The sequence below is a fragment of the Schistocerca piceifrons genome, chromosome 3, assembly GCF_021461385.2.
Source record: "Schistocerca piceifrons isolate TAMUIC-IGC-003096 chromosome 3, iqSchPice1.1, whole genome shotgun sequence".
NCBI lineage: Eukaryota > Metazoa > Arthropoda > Insecta > Orthoptera > Acrididae > Schistocerca > Schistocerca piceifrons.
This window is the reverse complement of record NC_060140.1, coordinates 829,832,313-829,847,381: the sequence shown is the minus strand read 5'-3', so window position 1 is coordinate 829,847,381 and position 15,069 is coordinate 829,832,313. Positions and strand designations below refer to the sequence as shown.

General features: G+C 40.9%; 1 protein-coding gene across 1 annotated transcript in view; it reads left to right on the top strand.

Annotated features, from left to right (window-relative positions):
• Positions 1–15,069, top strand: part of LOC124789096 (testis-specific serine/threonine-protein kinase 1-like) — a 118,311-nt gene that overhangs the window by 43,962 nt on the left and 59,280 nt on the right. Inside the window, exon 2 of the mRNA XM_047256386.1 lies at positions 1,407–1,658. Coding sequence (XP_047112342.1) covers positions 1,407–1,658 — 252 coding nt within the window. The remainder of the gene's footprint in view (positions 1–1,406; positions 1,659–15,069) is intronic.

The following is a 15,069-nucleotide window of genomic DNA, read 5'->3' as shown; positions in this document are numbered from 1 at the left end:
CATAAATATATATATACAAACAGTAAAGCAATTACAATATATAAAGAGACAGAAACGTCATATCTTGAGGTAACAAAACAAGGAAAAAAAAATAATAGTACAATAGATGGAAATAGGAGGATATGCATTTCCGGCGTTACAGACTGATCCGGCATAATTACTTTCTTCCATTACTGCATAGTCCAGGTTTTATGACATCGGGACCACGTTTTTCCGCTGAGGGCATTCGCATCAGTGATGAGTGGTGCTGGAATTGCAGCTCGCCCTGCAGTTCCCTGGGTGTGGAACTCCTACCACTAAACACAACGGACATGAATGGATGGAGGTGATCAGACAGGATGCTTACGTACGTGTCACCTGTTACTCGTATCTAGGAGTAGCAGGGGTCTCATATCACTCCAACAGCACACTCTCCACACCATTATAGAGCTTCCACCAGCTTCAGCTGTCTCCTGCTGCCATGCAGGGTCCATGGATTCATGAGGTTGTCTCCATATCCGTACACGCCCATCTGCTCGATACAATTTGAAACGAGACTCGTCCGACCACGCAACACGTTTCCAGTCGTCAACAGTTATGTGTCGGTGTTGACGGGCCCAAGCGAGGTGTAAAGCTCCGTGTCGTGAAGTCATCAAAGGTACACGAGTGGGCCTTCGGCTCCGAAAGCCTATATCGAAGACGTCTCGTTGAATGGTTCGCAGACTGACATTTGTTGATGGCCCAGTATTGAAATCTGCACTTCTGTCACGTTGAATGATTCTCTTCAGTCGTCGTTGGTCCCATTTTTGCAGGATCCTATTCCGGCTGCAGTGATGTCGGAGATTTGATGTTTTACTGGATTCGTGATATTTACGCTACACTCGTGAAATGGTCGTACAGGAAAATCCCCACTTCATCGCTACCTTGGAGATGCTGTGTTCCATCGCTCGCGTGCGCACTATAATGCCACGTTCAAACTCGCTTAAATCTTGATAACCTGCCATTGCAGCAGCAGTAACATATCTAACAACTGTGCCAGACACTTGTTGTGTTATATAGGCGTTGCCGACCGCAGCGTCGTATTCTGCCCGTTTACATGTCCCTGTATTTAAATACGCATGTCTATATCAGTTTCTCTGGCGATTCAGTGTAGATCAGGAGATTTCCGCAGTTCCTGCTCTGTGGATCCGTCTCCACACATCAACTTTGGAGTACAGTTTGAGGATGACCTGTCTTTGGACTGAAAGCGGTCACCAACAAATGTGATTTGTGAGACCGAGACTGTTTTTCTACGTATAATTTTAAACAAGAGGTTTTTAGAAGAAGTGGTAACCATAGCTGTTTCTTGATTCACCTCTGTAGCTCTACCCTTTAGCTGCCGAGTAGTCTAGTTCGGGGAGATGACTACGGGCCTGGGTGCGTTTCAGCGGCGCGCCAAGTACTTCATCTTCATGCGGTTCGCGGAGCGCGGCGACCTGCTGGACTTCGTGCTGAAGAACGGCGCCGTGTCGGAGGAGCAGTCGCGTATCTGGCTGCGGCAGATGGCGCTCGCCCTGCAGTACCTGCACGAGATGGACGTGGCGCACCGCGACCTCAAGTGCGAGAACGTCCTCATCAGCTCCAACTACAACTGCAAGCTCGCCGACTTCGGCTTCGCCCGCCGCATCGTCGACACGGAGGTAGGCCGACGGAGGGTCAGCAACTGCCGTGCGACCTTCTGAGCACCTGAGTCTACTGCTTGTCCAGACGTTCAGGACTAAAACTGTATGACACCACCGTCCACAAATCCCAACGATCCCTTCTGCTCCATCTCTACCACTTTACTTTCATGTAAGGGACAGAGAAACTCATCGCAAACTACATATACACAGTGGGCAAAATAAAACTCGCCCGGAAAGTACACTACTAACCATTACAATTGCTACACCACAAAGACGACATGCTACAGACGCAAAATTTAACCGATAGGAAGAAGATGCTGTGATATGCAAATGATTAGCTTTTCAGAGCATTCTCACAAGGTTGGCGCCGGTGGTGACACCTACAACGTGCTGACATGAGGAAAGTTTCCAAACGATTTCTCATACACAAACAGCAGTTGACCGGCGTTGCCTGGTGAAACGTTGTTGTGATGCCTCGTGTTAGGAGGAGAAATGCGTACCACCACGTTTCCGACATTGATAAAGGTCGAATTGCAGCCTATCGCGATTGCGGTTTATCGTATCGCGACATTGCTGCTCGCGTTGGTCGAGATCCAATGACTGTTAGCCGGAGTGGCCGAGCGGTTCTAGCCGCTACAGTCTGGAATCACGAGACCGCTACGGTCGCAGGTTTGAATCCTGCCTCGGGCATGGATATGTGTGATGACCTTAAGTTACTTAGGTTTAAGTAGTTCTAAGTTCTAGGGGACTGATGACCACAGCAGTCCCATAGTGCTCAGAGCCATTTGAACCATTTTTGACTGTTAGCAGAATATAGAATCGGTGGGTTCAGGAGAGTAATACGGAACGCCGTGCTGGATCCCAACGGCCTCGTATCACTAGCAGTCGAGATGACAGGCATCTTATCCGCATGGCTGTAACTCATCGTGCAGACACATCTCGATCCCTAAGTCAACAGATGGGGACGTTTGCAAGACAACAACCATCTGCACGAACAGTTCGACGATGTTTGGAGCAGCATGGACTATCAGCTCGGAGACCATGGTTGCGGTTACCCTTGACGCTGCATCACAGACAGGAGCGCCTGCGATGGTGTACTCAACGACGAACCTGGGTGCACGAATGGCAAAACGTCATTTTTTCGGTGAATCCAGGTTCTGTTTAGAGCATCATGATGGTCGCATCCGTGTTTGGCGACAGCGCGGTGAACGCACTTTGGAAGCGTGTATTCGTTATCGCCATACCGGCGTATCATCCGGCGTGATGGTATGGGGCGTCATTGGTTACACGTCTCGGTCATCTCTTGTTCGCATTGACGGCACTTTGAACAGTGGACGTTACATTTCAGATGTGTTACGACCCGTGGCTCTACCCTTCATTCGATCCCTGCGAAACCCTACATTTCAGCAGGATAATGCACGACCGCATGTCCTGTACGGGCCTTTCTGGATACAGAAAATGTTCGACTGCTGCCCTGGCCAGCACATTCTGAAGATCTCTCACCAATTGAAAATGTCTGGTCAATGGTGGCCGAGCAACTGGCTCGTCACAATACGCCAGTCACTACTCTTGATGAACTGTGGTATCGAGTTGAAGCTGCATGGGCAGTTGTACCTGTACACGCCATCCAAGCTCTGTTTGACTCAATGCCCAGGCGTATTAAGGCCGTTATTACGGCCAGAGGTGGTTGTTCTGTGTACTGATTTCTCAGGATCGATGCACCCAAATTGCTTGAAAATGTAATCACATGTCAGTTTTAGTATAATATATTTGTCCAATGAATACCCCTTTATCACCTGCATTTTTTCTTGGTTTAGCAATTTTATTGGCCAGTAGTGTATTTCAGTTGCCTTAAGATAGGCAGCCCAACATACATCATCTGCACTTGGAGGTGGATGGAGTATGATGGGTTGCCTGACTCAGGGTAACTGGCAAGTGGAGGGCATGACGCTGGGAGCAGGGATTTATTTCGAACTTTGTACACCTTTTAGTGGGCCATTAAAACAATACTACGTGCAAGTAGTAAGGTGCGCTACTGTGACAATTCCGAGAAAATGGCAAGAGAAATTTTTACGTGGCTATTATGTAACTGATGTATCTGTACGTAGGTATTGCATGTTATAGTTCATGGTGGTCGAGTGATCTGCTTTCGAGCTTCGTAAGACGAACGTGTATGAGGCGACGGTTCGACTCCGGCTCACACTTATTTGTTCCGTCACTGGTCATATTATTTAATCTATATGACATTTTAGAAGTAATATAGTAAAAAAGAAAACCACGTGTATTTGCATTAAGTATTTGAGTGAAGTTTCAATCTATGTTTTCCATGTCTGTAATGACAAATACTATCCTGCAACATGTGATGTCGAGGGAACATCCAACGTGTAATGTACATTACTCTTGTGGTCTGCCTCATTGTTACTTTCTATATTATTGATTCTGAATAACGTCATTCCCACCATTATTTATCGAGGTTTGACTTTGGCTTTCCAAGCCTGTCTCTGGTCGTTGAAAATGTAATTACAAATAGTAACTAGCCAAATAACATATGAAATTCACCACAACTTCATGAAAATGCACATGGTTTTTTCCATATATTACCTCTCAAATAAAGACTACACGGAAAGAAGGCGTTAAGTCCAAATCTCACGGAAATGAGTTAGTGGTATCATTATGAAGTTCATCAGATGTACTTTCCGATGGGTGAACGTAAATGAATGCGATGGGTATAGTCACGGAGTTGTAGCCAGATTAAAATATGGTACACACGAAAAAAACGGGGCAACTTCGTCCAATACACCGACAGAAAGGGTGAAGTCCAGCAAGTGCGGATTTATGAGCTGTATTGATTTTTTTTTCTCTGCTTTTATGGAAGTCTCATTGTTTACATTGTTAAATCATTGTTGATCTTTCTTATGTATTATCGAATCTAACACAGAGCAGATTTGACATTAACTCCTATCATTTGTGGTGTGGTGGAACTGAATTTCGTGCTGTGATTTGTGCTAACACACAGCGGCCTTGACAATCCCTTCAGCGCATTGTGGTGTGGTATATAGAATTGAATTTCGTGTAAAATCCAACTGAGGTCGGTGTTTCAATTGGTGATGGAATATCCATAGTTAAGCTGCAGTGGTAAGTCTAGAAAAAGACAGACGTATGGTAGACAATCTTAAGTATCTTAAAAGCTAAGAACAATGTCACATGAAATTGGAGATCATTGTAACTGTAAGAAGAATTGTACTGATTTGCTAACTAATACAGAGAAGTCTACATTAACATTTATTTTCAATTTGCTGAAGGTTTGGAACAGAAGCTACTTTGTGTGATTATACATTTCATCATAAGGCCAGAATAATGAGAGAGAATACTGGGACGATTGTCTGTTTGTCAAAAGGCCTTTATATCGTTGCATGGGATTTCAAGGAAAAGATTAGAAACTATCAGGAATTCCTTAAAAAATGAAAGCATGGCACCAGTTGATGAACAAGGGAAACACGGAAGCCAATTTCATAAACTTTCAACAGAAACAGAGCAAAACATCTGCGTTCACATCAAGTCATTTAAAGGACAGTCCAGTCATTGTAGCATAAATAAAACACACATACTGTATTTGCCTGAAGAACTCACGATCAAGAAGATGTTCAAGATGTTTCAAGAGACATATTCCACTTGTTCCGTATCATATGAAACTTATCGTAAACTATGTAATATGAAATATAATATCTCATTCGTTTTCCCTCGAAGTGATACATGTAGTACTTGTGATAAGTTTTCTGTAACTTTCAAAGATCTAGAGGCACAACTCACACATGCAACAGACGAAAAGGAAAGATCAGACATCCAAAGTACCATTAAGAGAGAGAAGACTGAATATGAACTGCACCGCCGTAAAGCTGATGCATTCTATCAACATAAAAGACAATCTCGACAGAGAATCAGAAAGTTTACAAACACAGAATCGATATGTATGGATTTCCAACGAAATCTTCCATGTCCAAACATCAGTATCAACATTGTCTGTTACAAGTGACAGCTTTCTCTATATCTGCATTTAGCATACATCGACTCTCAGACAGTAATGCAGTGTTTTATCTTTATCCTGAAACCATAGGGAAGAAAGCTTCAAATGAAGTAGTTTCTTACCTGCATCATTATGTTACTTCGCTTCTGGATCCCGAGGTTAAAAATTTGGAAATCTTCTGTGATACATGTGGTAGTAAAAACAAAAACTACAGCCTTTTCAGGTTCATCCATTATCTTGTCCATCATGGAAAGCGATTTGAATCAATTTGTGTGACCTTCCCAGTTAGAGGACATTCATACCTGGAAAAGTGACAAAGACACTGAGCTCCCAAAGGACAGGAGAGACATTATTAAAGATGCACGTGCGAAACCCACTCCTTTTCATGTTGTTGAAGTTGATGGCTCCATGATACGTGATTGGACTGATTGCAACCAAGATACCGACCAAACTGTTCATTCTCATCGCGAATTATTAAGGAGATGAAGATAGAACGTCACCATCCAAGGCTTACCATACATAGTGACACTTACAACAGAAAATCCTAGGAAGTTCTGGTCTTACGTTAAATCAGTAAGTGGCTCGAAACAGCATATCCAGACACTACGGGATGATGATGGCATTATAACAGAGGATGACACGCGTAAAGCTGAAATACTAAACACCTTTTTCCAAAGCTGTTTCACAGAGGAAGACCGCACTGCAGTTCCTTCTCTAAATCCTCACACAAACGAAAAAATGGCTGACATCGAAATAAGTGTCCAAGAAATAGAAAAGCAACTGGAATCACTCAATAGAGGAAAGTCCACTGGACCTGACGGGATACCAATTCGATTCTACACAGAGTACGCGAAAGAACTTGCCCCCCTTCTTACAGCCATGTACCGCAAGTCTCTAGAGGAACGGAGGGTTCCAAATGATTGGAAAAGAGCACAGATAGTCCCAGTCTTCAAGAAGGGTCGTCGAGCAGATGCGCAAAACTATAGACCTATATCTCTGACGTCGATCTGTTGTAGAATTTTAGAACATGTTTTTTGCTCGAGTATCATGTCGTTTTTGGAAACCCAGAATCTACTATGTAGGAATCAACATGGATTCCGGAAACAGCGATCGTGTGAGACCCAACTCGCTTTATTTGTTCACGAGACCCAGAAAGTATTAGATACAGGCTCCCAGGTAGATGCTATTTTTCTTGACTTCCGGAAGGCGTTCGATACAGTTCCGCACTGTCGCCTGATAAACAAAGTAAGAGCCTACGGAATATCAGACCAGCTGTGTGGCTGGATTGAAGAGTTTTTAGCAAACAGAACACAGCATGTTGTTATCAATGGAGAGACGTCTACAGACGTTAAAGTAACCTCTGGCGTGCCGCAGGGGAGTGTTATGGGACCATTGCTTTTCACAATGTATATAAATGACCTAGTAGATAGTGTCGGAAGTTCCATGCGGCTTTTCGCGGATGATGCTGTAGTATACAGAGAAGTTGCAGCATTAGAAAATTGTAGCGAAATGCGGGAAGATCTGCAGCGGATAGGCACTTGGTGCAGGGAGTGGCAACTGACCCTTAACATAGACAAATGTAATGTATTGCGAATACATAGAAAGAAGGATCCTTTATTGTATGATTATATGATAGCGGAACAGACACTGGTAGCAGTTACTTCTGTAAAATATCTGGGAGTATGCGTGCGGAACGATTTGAAGTGGAATGATCATATAAAATTAATTGTTGGTAAGGCGGGTACCAGGTTGAGATTCATTGGGAGAGTGCTTAGAAAATGTAGTCCATCAACAAAGGAGGTGGCTTACAAAACACTCGTTCGACCTATACTTGAGCATTGCTCATCAGTGTGGGATCCGTACCAGAACGGTCTGACGGAGGAGATAGAGAAGATCCAAAGAAGAGCGGCGCGTTTCGTCACAGGGTTATTTGGTAACCGTGATAGCGTTACGGAGATGTTTAATAAACTCAAGTGGCAGACTCTGCAAGGGAGGCGCTCTGCATCGTGGTGTAGCTTGCTCGTCAGGTTTCGAGAGGGTGCGTTTCTGGATGAGGTATCGAATATATTGCTTCCCCCTAATTATACCTCCCGAGGAGATCACGAATGTAAAATTAGAGAGATTAGAGCGCGCACGGAGGCTTTCAGACAGTCGTTCTTCCCGCGAACCATACGCGACTGGAACAGGAAAGGGAGGTAATGACAGTGGCACGTAAAGTGCCCTCCGCCACACACCGTCGGGTGGCTTGCGGAGTATAAATGTAGATGTAGATCTTGGATCACATCAGTTGTTAGTGCTCCTGCTGGACAAATGGAAGAGTAACCAGAACTTACAGAAGGACAGTTTTTGTTCCCTTCACTCTGTTACGAATGTAGGCTGGTAAGGACTTTAGTCACACTAAGTAAATGAAACTAGATCATATCAGCGTGTGAAATTGCAGGTCCTGCTTCATTATAACAAACCTATTGAGATACCATGCTAATAAGAGGTCGCATGTCCAATGTTTCAGGACTGCTACCTATCACTAAGGAAAAGTATCGTGATCTGCGAGAACTGAAGGCATTCTGTGACAGAGGGGCCCAAGAGTACTATACAAATATTCATTTCCGGCACTGAATTTACAAACAAGTTTTGTGTTATTAGTTTGTAGTAAGAAAAATGTGAGAAATGAAGACAATGGGCTATAAAAACTGTGATTTCTGCTGATAACTGAAATTACGTCCTTTTAATTATATTTTAATGTATGTGTTATAACCATTCATTGATTAATTGTTGGTAGTTGTATACCAGGTGATTTAAAGATACAAAAGTTGAGAGATTGGCTTATTAATCATTATAATTTACATGAGTTCAGTGAAACGAAAAATCGAATATTGATAAACAATATTGTTCCTAAAAGCTGATTAGACATGAACATCCTGTCCAATAATGACTAGACTCAAAGATGAATCAGTCTCTGTCAAGGGAGCTGCAAGAAAGTTTTATAGAGAAGTGTCATCCCAATATCACATTACATTTTGACTTATACAATCTAATTAGTGCATTATACAAAGAAATTAAAAAATAGTCACTTAGATAAAAAGACATACAGTATCCAATTTTAATAATATTTTTTTCCACTTTGAAGGAATTATAAAGAAAATGTCGTTGAATGTACTGTATAAATTAGAAAAGAATATTTCAACTATCAATGAAACTGTAACATTTTAAATTTTAAAATTGCTCTCCTGAAAAATCTATAGAATGGACTTAACCGCTTCTTTCCGTGTGGTTTTCAAATGTCATATAAATCAAATAAAGTGACCAGGCATGAAAAAATATGGATTTTAAAAATAATTGGTAGCTGGATTCCAACCATCGCTTTGTCCACGACGCTCCTGCTAAGTGCTTACTTAACCACAATGCCTTCTTACACTCCATACTTTCGATACATCAGTTACATAAGAGACATGTAAAACTTCTCTTGCGATTTTCTCGAACTGCCAGAGTAGTGTACCTTACTACTTGCACATTATGTTGTTTTGATGGCCTACTAAATTTGCACAACTTTTGAAGTAAATCCATCATTCCAGCATTCTGGCCTTCCCTTGTGGAGTAAAGGGTTTTTCATTAGGAGTGACACGTTTTTTAAAATTTGATGCATAAACAAATATGAATAACAATAGGAATTGGGATGGTAAACTGGCTGGGATGATAGCAAAATCTTTAAAGGGGCGGGAGGTATTGAAACTCATGGGAATACTTCTTTTTTAGGCTAAGATCAGTGCCCAACCATCCAACATTGATTGAAATTGAGCTTAATGAGAAGTTAAGATGGGCAGGAACTAGAGATGTTAAAATATTGCAAGATTCTCATAACAGTACAGTAAAAAATAATGTTAGTATATTGCATCAGAATATCAGGGGATTAAAAAACAAAGTAGATGAGCTTCTTGTTTGTTTAGAATACTTAGAAACTGAGAGTGGAATAGATGTACTATGCCTGTCTGAACACCATGTAGTCACAGGTATGGAAATGGTAAAAGTAGGTGAATATAAGCTTTAGAACATGTAAGTAGAGAAGAGTTGCCATATATGTTAAAATTTGTCATAGTGTGAAAAATTTGGAAACTAAAATTTTTTGCATAGAGCAACATACAGAAGCATATGCATGTGAGCTTAAACTAAATAATGGCACTTTTATAATTGTAGCTGTGTATAGGTCCCCATTGGGAAATTTTCCACTATTTTTGAAAAATTTGGATTCTTTGTTGTGCTATCTGTCAGACAAAGGAAAGTAAATTGTTGTTTGTGGGGATTTCAATGTAGATTTTCTGAAAGAATCCGATAGAAAGCTTGAACTTGAAGTATTACTCGGTTTTTTCAATTTGATGTCAGTTATTAATTTTCCTACTCGGGTGTTACAGGAGAGCTGCACACTGATAGATAATGTTTTCATGGAGCAAGATAAATTTTATCAAATAAAAACTTTTCCTATTAAGAATGGTCAGTCTCATCATGATGCACAGCTAGTTACAGTATATGATACAGCTCAATACAGTTATGCAGAACAGCCGTACCAAATAGTGCATTCAATTAACAATTTAACTATTGAAAATTGTAGGGAAAACTTACAACAGTTAGACCGGGATGAGGTGTACAGGGAACCTAATGCTAATTTAAAATTTAACATATTTAATGATACCTTTGTGAGTATATTTGAAAACAGTTTCCATAAGAAAACAATGAAATATAATTGGAAGAAACCATGTATAAAGCCATGGATTACTAAAGGGATAAAAATATCTTGTAAACAGAAAAGGGAAATGTATCTTATAATTAGGAGGAGTAATGATCCTAAAGCAGTGAAACATTATAAAAACTACTGCATTGTATTAAGAAAAGTTATTAAAAAGTACAGAAGTATGTTCAGTATGTCTGAGATTAGCACATCTGATAATAAAATTAAAACAATTTGGAATAATGTTGAAAGGAAACAGGGCAACTGAGAGCACAGGAAGACTGTATTTCTATAAAAACTCAATGAAATATTTGTTAAGGAGTCAGAAATAAAAAACATTTTTAATAACTATTTTTAAGTGTTGTACAGAAAGTAGGGTCCAGCTATTTATTAGAAAATGTAAGCAGGATATGGAAGAGGCAATACCTATGCAATTTGATAAAACTGAAATTCAACCCACCTGTCCTACTGAAATCAGGAAAACAATAAATTCACTCAAAATTAAAAGCTCACATGGAATTGATGCCATTTTCAACAGAGTACTGAAAGCCTGATCCCAAAACATAAGTAGGATTCTCAGCCACATATGTAGTAGCTCAATGAAACAGGGCATTTTTCCAGATAGATTGAAACATGCTATTGTTAAACCATTGCCAAAAAAGGGGATAGATCTGATGCTAACAACTACCACCCAATCTCACTTCTGACAGCTTTAACCAAAATTCTTGAAAAAAGTAATGAATTCAAGAGTACCATCACATATTTACAAAAATGAAGTACTAACAAAATGTGAGTTTGGTTTTCAGAAAGGCTTTTCAACAGAAAATGCTATATGATTTCACTGGTCAAGTATTAAAAGCATTGAATAACTGAACGAACATCACTCATTGGGATATTTTGTGATCTCTCAAAGGCTTTTGATTGTGTAAATCAAGAAATTCTTCAGTATTGTGGTATGAGTGGGACAGTGCACAAATGGTTTAATTCATATTTAACTAGAAGAATGTAGAAGGTTGAAATTAACAGTACAGATAGTCTGCAAAAATCAGTAGTCTTCTAATTGGGAAGGTACCAAGAATGGTGTCCCACAGGGTTCAGTCTTGTGTCCCTCATTGTTCTTAATATATATTAATGACTTGCCACCCAACAAGCAAGAATCAGCTGAGGAATTTGCAACTAACGTCTTTCAGAAAATTATTAAGTGATTTTCTGCAAATGGACTCTCACTAAATTTTGAGAAAACACTGTTTATACAATTCTGTACAGTAAATGGCATAACACCATTGATAAATATAGACTATGAACAGAAGTCTGTTGCTAAGACAGAATATTCAAAATTTTTGGGTGTGTGCATTGATGAGAAATTTACTTGGAAGAAACACATCGATGACCTGCGGAAACTGTTAGGTTCAGCTACTTATGCTGTTAGGGTTAATGCAAATTTTGGTGATAAATATATCAGTAAATTAGCCGACTATGCATATTTTTCCCCCCATGAACCATGGACCTTGCCGTTGGTGGGGAGGCTTGCGTGCCTCAGCGATACAGATGGCCGTACCGTAGGTGCAACCACAACGGAGGGGTATCTGTTGAGAGGCCAGACAAACATGTGGTTCCTGAAGAGGGGCAGCAGCCTTTTCAGTAGTTGCAGGGGCAACAGTCTGAATGATTGACTGATCTGGCCTTGTAACATTCAAAACGGCCTTGCTGTGCTGGAAATCACACCCAACAAGCAAGAATCAGCTGAGGAATTTGCAACTAACGTCTTTCAGAAAATTATTAAGTGATTTTCTGCAAATGGACTCTCACTAAATTTTGAGAAAACACTGTTTATACAATTCTGTACAGTAAATGGCATAACACCATTGATAAATATAGACTATGAACAGAAGTCTGTTGCTAAGACAGAATATTCAAAATTTTTGGGTGTGTGCATTGATGAGAAATTTACTTGGAAGAAACACATCGATGACCTGCGGAAACTGTTAGGTTCAGCTACTTATGCTGTTAGGGTTAATGCAAATTTTGGTGATAAACATATCAGTAAATTAGCCTACTATGCATATTTTTCCCCCCATGAACCATGGACCTTGCCGTTGGTGGGGAGGCTTGCGTGCCTCAGCGATACAGATGGCCGTACCGTAGGTGCAACCACAACGGAGGGGTATCTGTTGAGAGGCCAGACAAACATGTGGTTCCTGAAGAGGGGCAGCAGCCTTTTCAGTAGTTGCAGGGGCAACAGTCTGAATGATTGACTGATCTGGCCTTGTAACATTCAAAACGGCCTTGCTGTGCTGGAAATCACACCCAACAAGCAAGAATCAGCTGAGGAATTTGCAACTAACGTCTTTCAGAAAATTATTAAGTGATTTTCTGCAAATGGACTCTCACTAAATTTTGAGAAAACACTGTTTATACAATTCTGTACAGTAAATGGCATAACACCATTGATAAATATAGACTATGAACAGAAGTCTGTTGCTAAGACAGAATATTCAAAATTTTTGGGTGTGTGCATTGATGAGAAATTTACTTGGAAGAAACACATCGATGACCTGCGGAAACTGTTAGGTTCAGCTACTTATGCTGTTAGGGTTAATGCAAATTTTGGTGATAAACATATCAGTAAATTAGCCTACTATGCATATTTTTCCCCCCATGAACCATGGACCTTGCCGTTGGTGGGGAGGCTTGCGTGCCTCAGCGATACAGATGGCCGTACCGTAGGTGCAACCACAACGGAGGGGTATCTGTTGAGAGGCCAGACAAACATGTGGTTCCTGAAGAGGGGCAGCAGCCTTTTCAGTAGTTGTAGGGGCAACAGTCTGGATGATTGACTGATCTGGCCTTGTAACATTAACCAAAACGGCCTTGCTGTGCTGGTACTGCGAACGGCTGAAAGCAAGGGGAAACTACAGCCGTAATTTTTCCCGAGGACATGGAGCTTTACTGTATGATTTAATGATGATGGCGTCCTCTTGGGTAAAATATTCCGGAGGTAAAATAGTCCCCCATTCGGATCTCCGGGCGGGGACTACTCAAGAGGACGTCGTTATCAGGAGAAAGAAAACTGGCGTTCTACGGATCGGAGAGTGGAACGTCAGGTCCCTTAATCGGGCAGGTAGGTTAGAAAATTTAAAAAGGGAAATGGATAGGTTAAAGTTAGATATAGTGGGAATTAGTGAAGTTCGGTGGCAGGAGGAACAAAATCAAATAGGGGTAATGCAGGAGTAGGTTTAATAATGAATAAAAAAATAGGAGTGCGGGTTAGCTACTACAAACAGCATAGTGAACGCATTATTGTGGCCAAGATAGACACAAAGCCCATGCCTACTACAGTAGTACAAGTTTATATGCCAACTAGCTCTGCAGATGATGAAGAAATAGATGAAATGTATGACGAGATAAAAGAAATTATTCAGGTAGTGAAGGGAGACGAAAATTTAATAGTCATGGGTGACTGGAATTCGTCAGTAGGAAAAGGGAGAGAAGGAAACAAAGTAGGTGAATATGGATTGGGGGGAAGAAATGAAAGAGGAAGCCGCCTTGTAGAATTTTGCACAGAGCATAACTTAATCATAGCTAACACTTGGTTCAAGAATCATAAAAGAAGGTTGTATACATGGAAGAATCCTGGAGATACTAATAGGTATCAGATAGATTATATAATGGTAAGACAGAGATTTAGGAACCAGGTTTTAAATTGTAAGACATTTCCAGGGGCAGATGTGGATTCTGACCACAATCTATTGGTTATGAACTGCAGATTGAAACTGAAGAAACTGCAAAAAGGTGGGAATCTAAGGAGATGCCACCTGGATAAACTGAAGGAACCAGAGGTTGTAGAGAGTTTCAGGGAGAGCATAAGGGAACAATTGACAGAAATGGGGGAAAGAAATGCAGTAGAAGAAGAATGGGTAGCTCTGAGAGATGAAGTAGTGAAGGCAGCAGACGATCAAGTAGGTAAAAAGGCGAGGGCTAATAGAAATCCATGGGTAACAGAAGAAATATTGAATTTAATTGATGAAAGGAGAAAATATAAAAATGCAGTAAATGAAGCAGGCAAAAAGGAATACAAACGTCTCAAAAATGAGATCGACAGGAAGTGCAAAATGGCTAAGCAGGGATGGCTAGAGGACAAATGTAAGGATGTAGAGGCTTGTCTCACGAGGGGTAAGATAGATACTGCCTACAGGAAAATTAAAGAGACCTTTGGAGAGAAGAGAACCACTTGTATGAATATCAAGAGCTCAGATGGCAACCCAGTTCTAAGCAAAGAATGGAAGGCAGAAAGGTGGAAGGAGTATATAGAGGGTTTATACAAGGGCGATGTACTTGAGGACAATATTATGGAAATGGAAGAGGATGTAGATGAAGATGAAATGGGAGATAAGATACTGCGTGAAGAGTTTGATAGAGCACTGAAAGACCTGAGTCGAAACAAGGCCCCGGGTGTAGACAACATTCCATTAGAACTACTGACGGCCTTGGGAGAGCCAGTCCTGACAAAACTCTACCATCTGGTGAGCAAGATGTATGAGACAGGTGAAATACCCTCAGACTTCAAGAGGAATATAATAATTCCAATCCCAAAGAAAGCAGGTGTTGACAGATGTGAAAATTACCGAACTATCTGTTTAATAAGTCACAGCTGCAAAACACTAACGCGAATTCTTTACAGACGA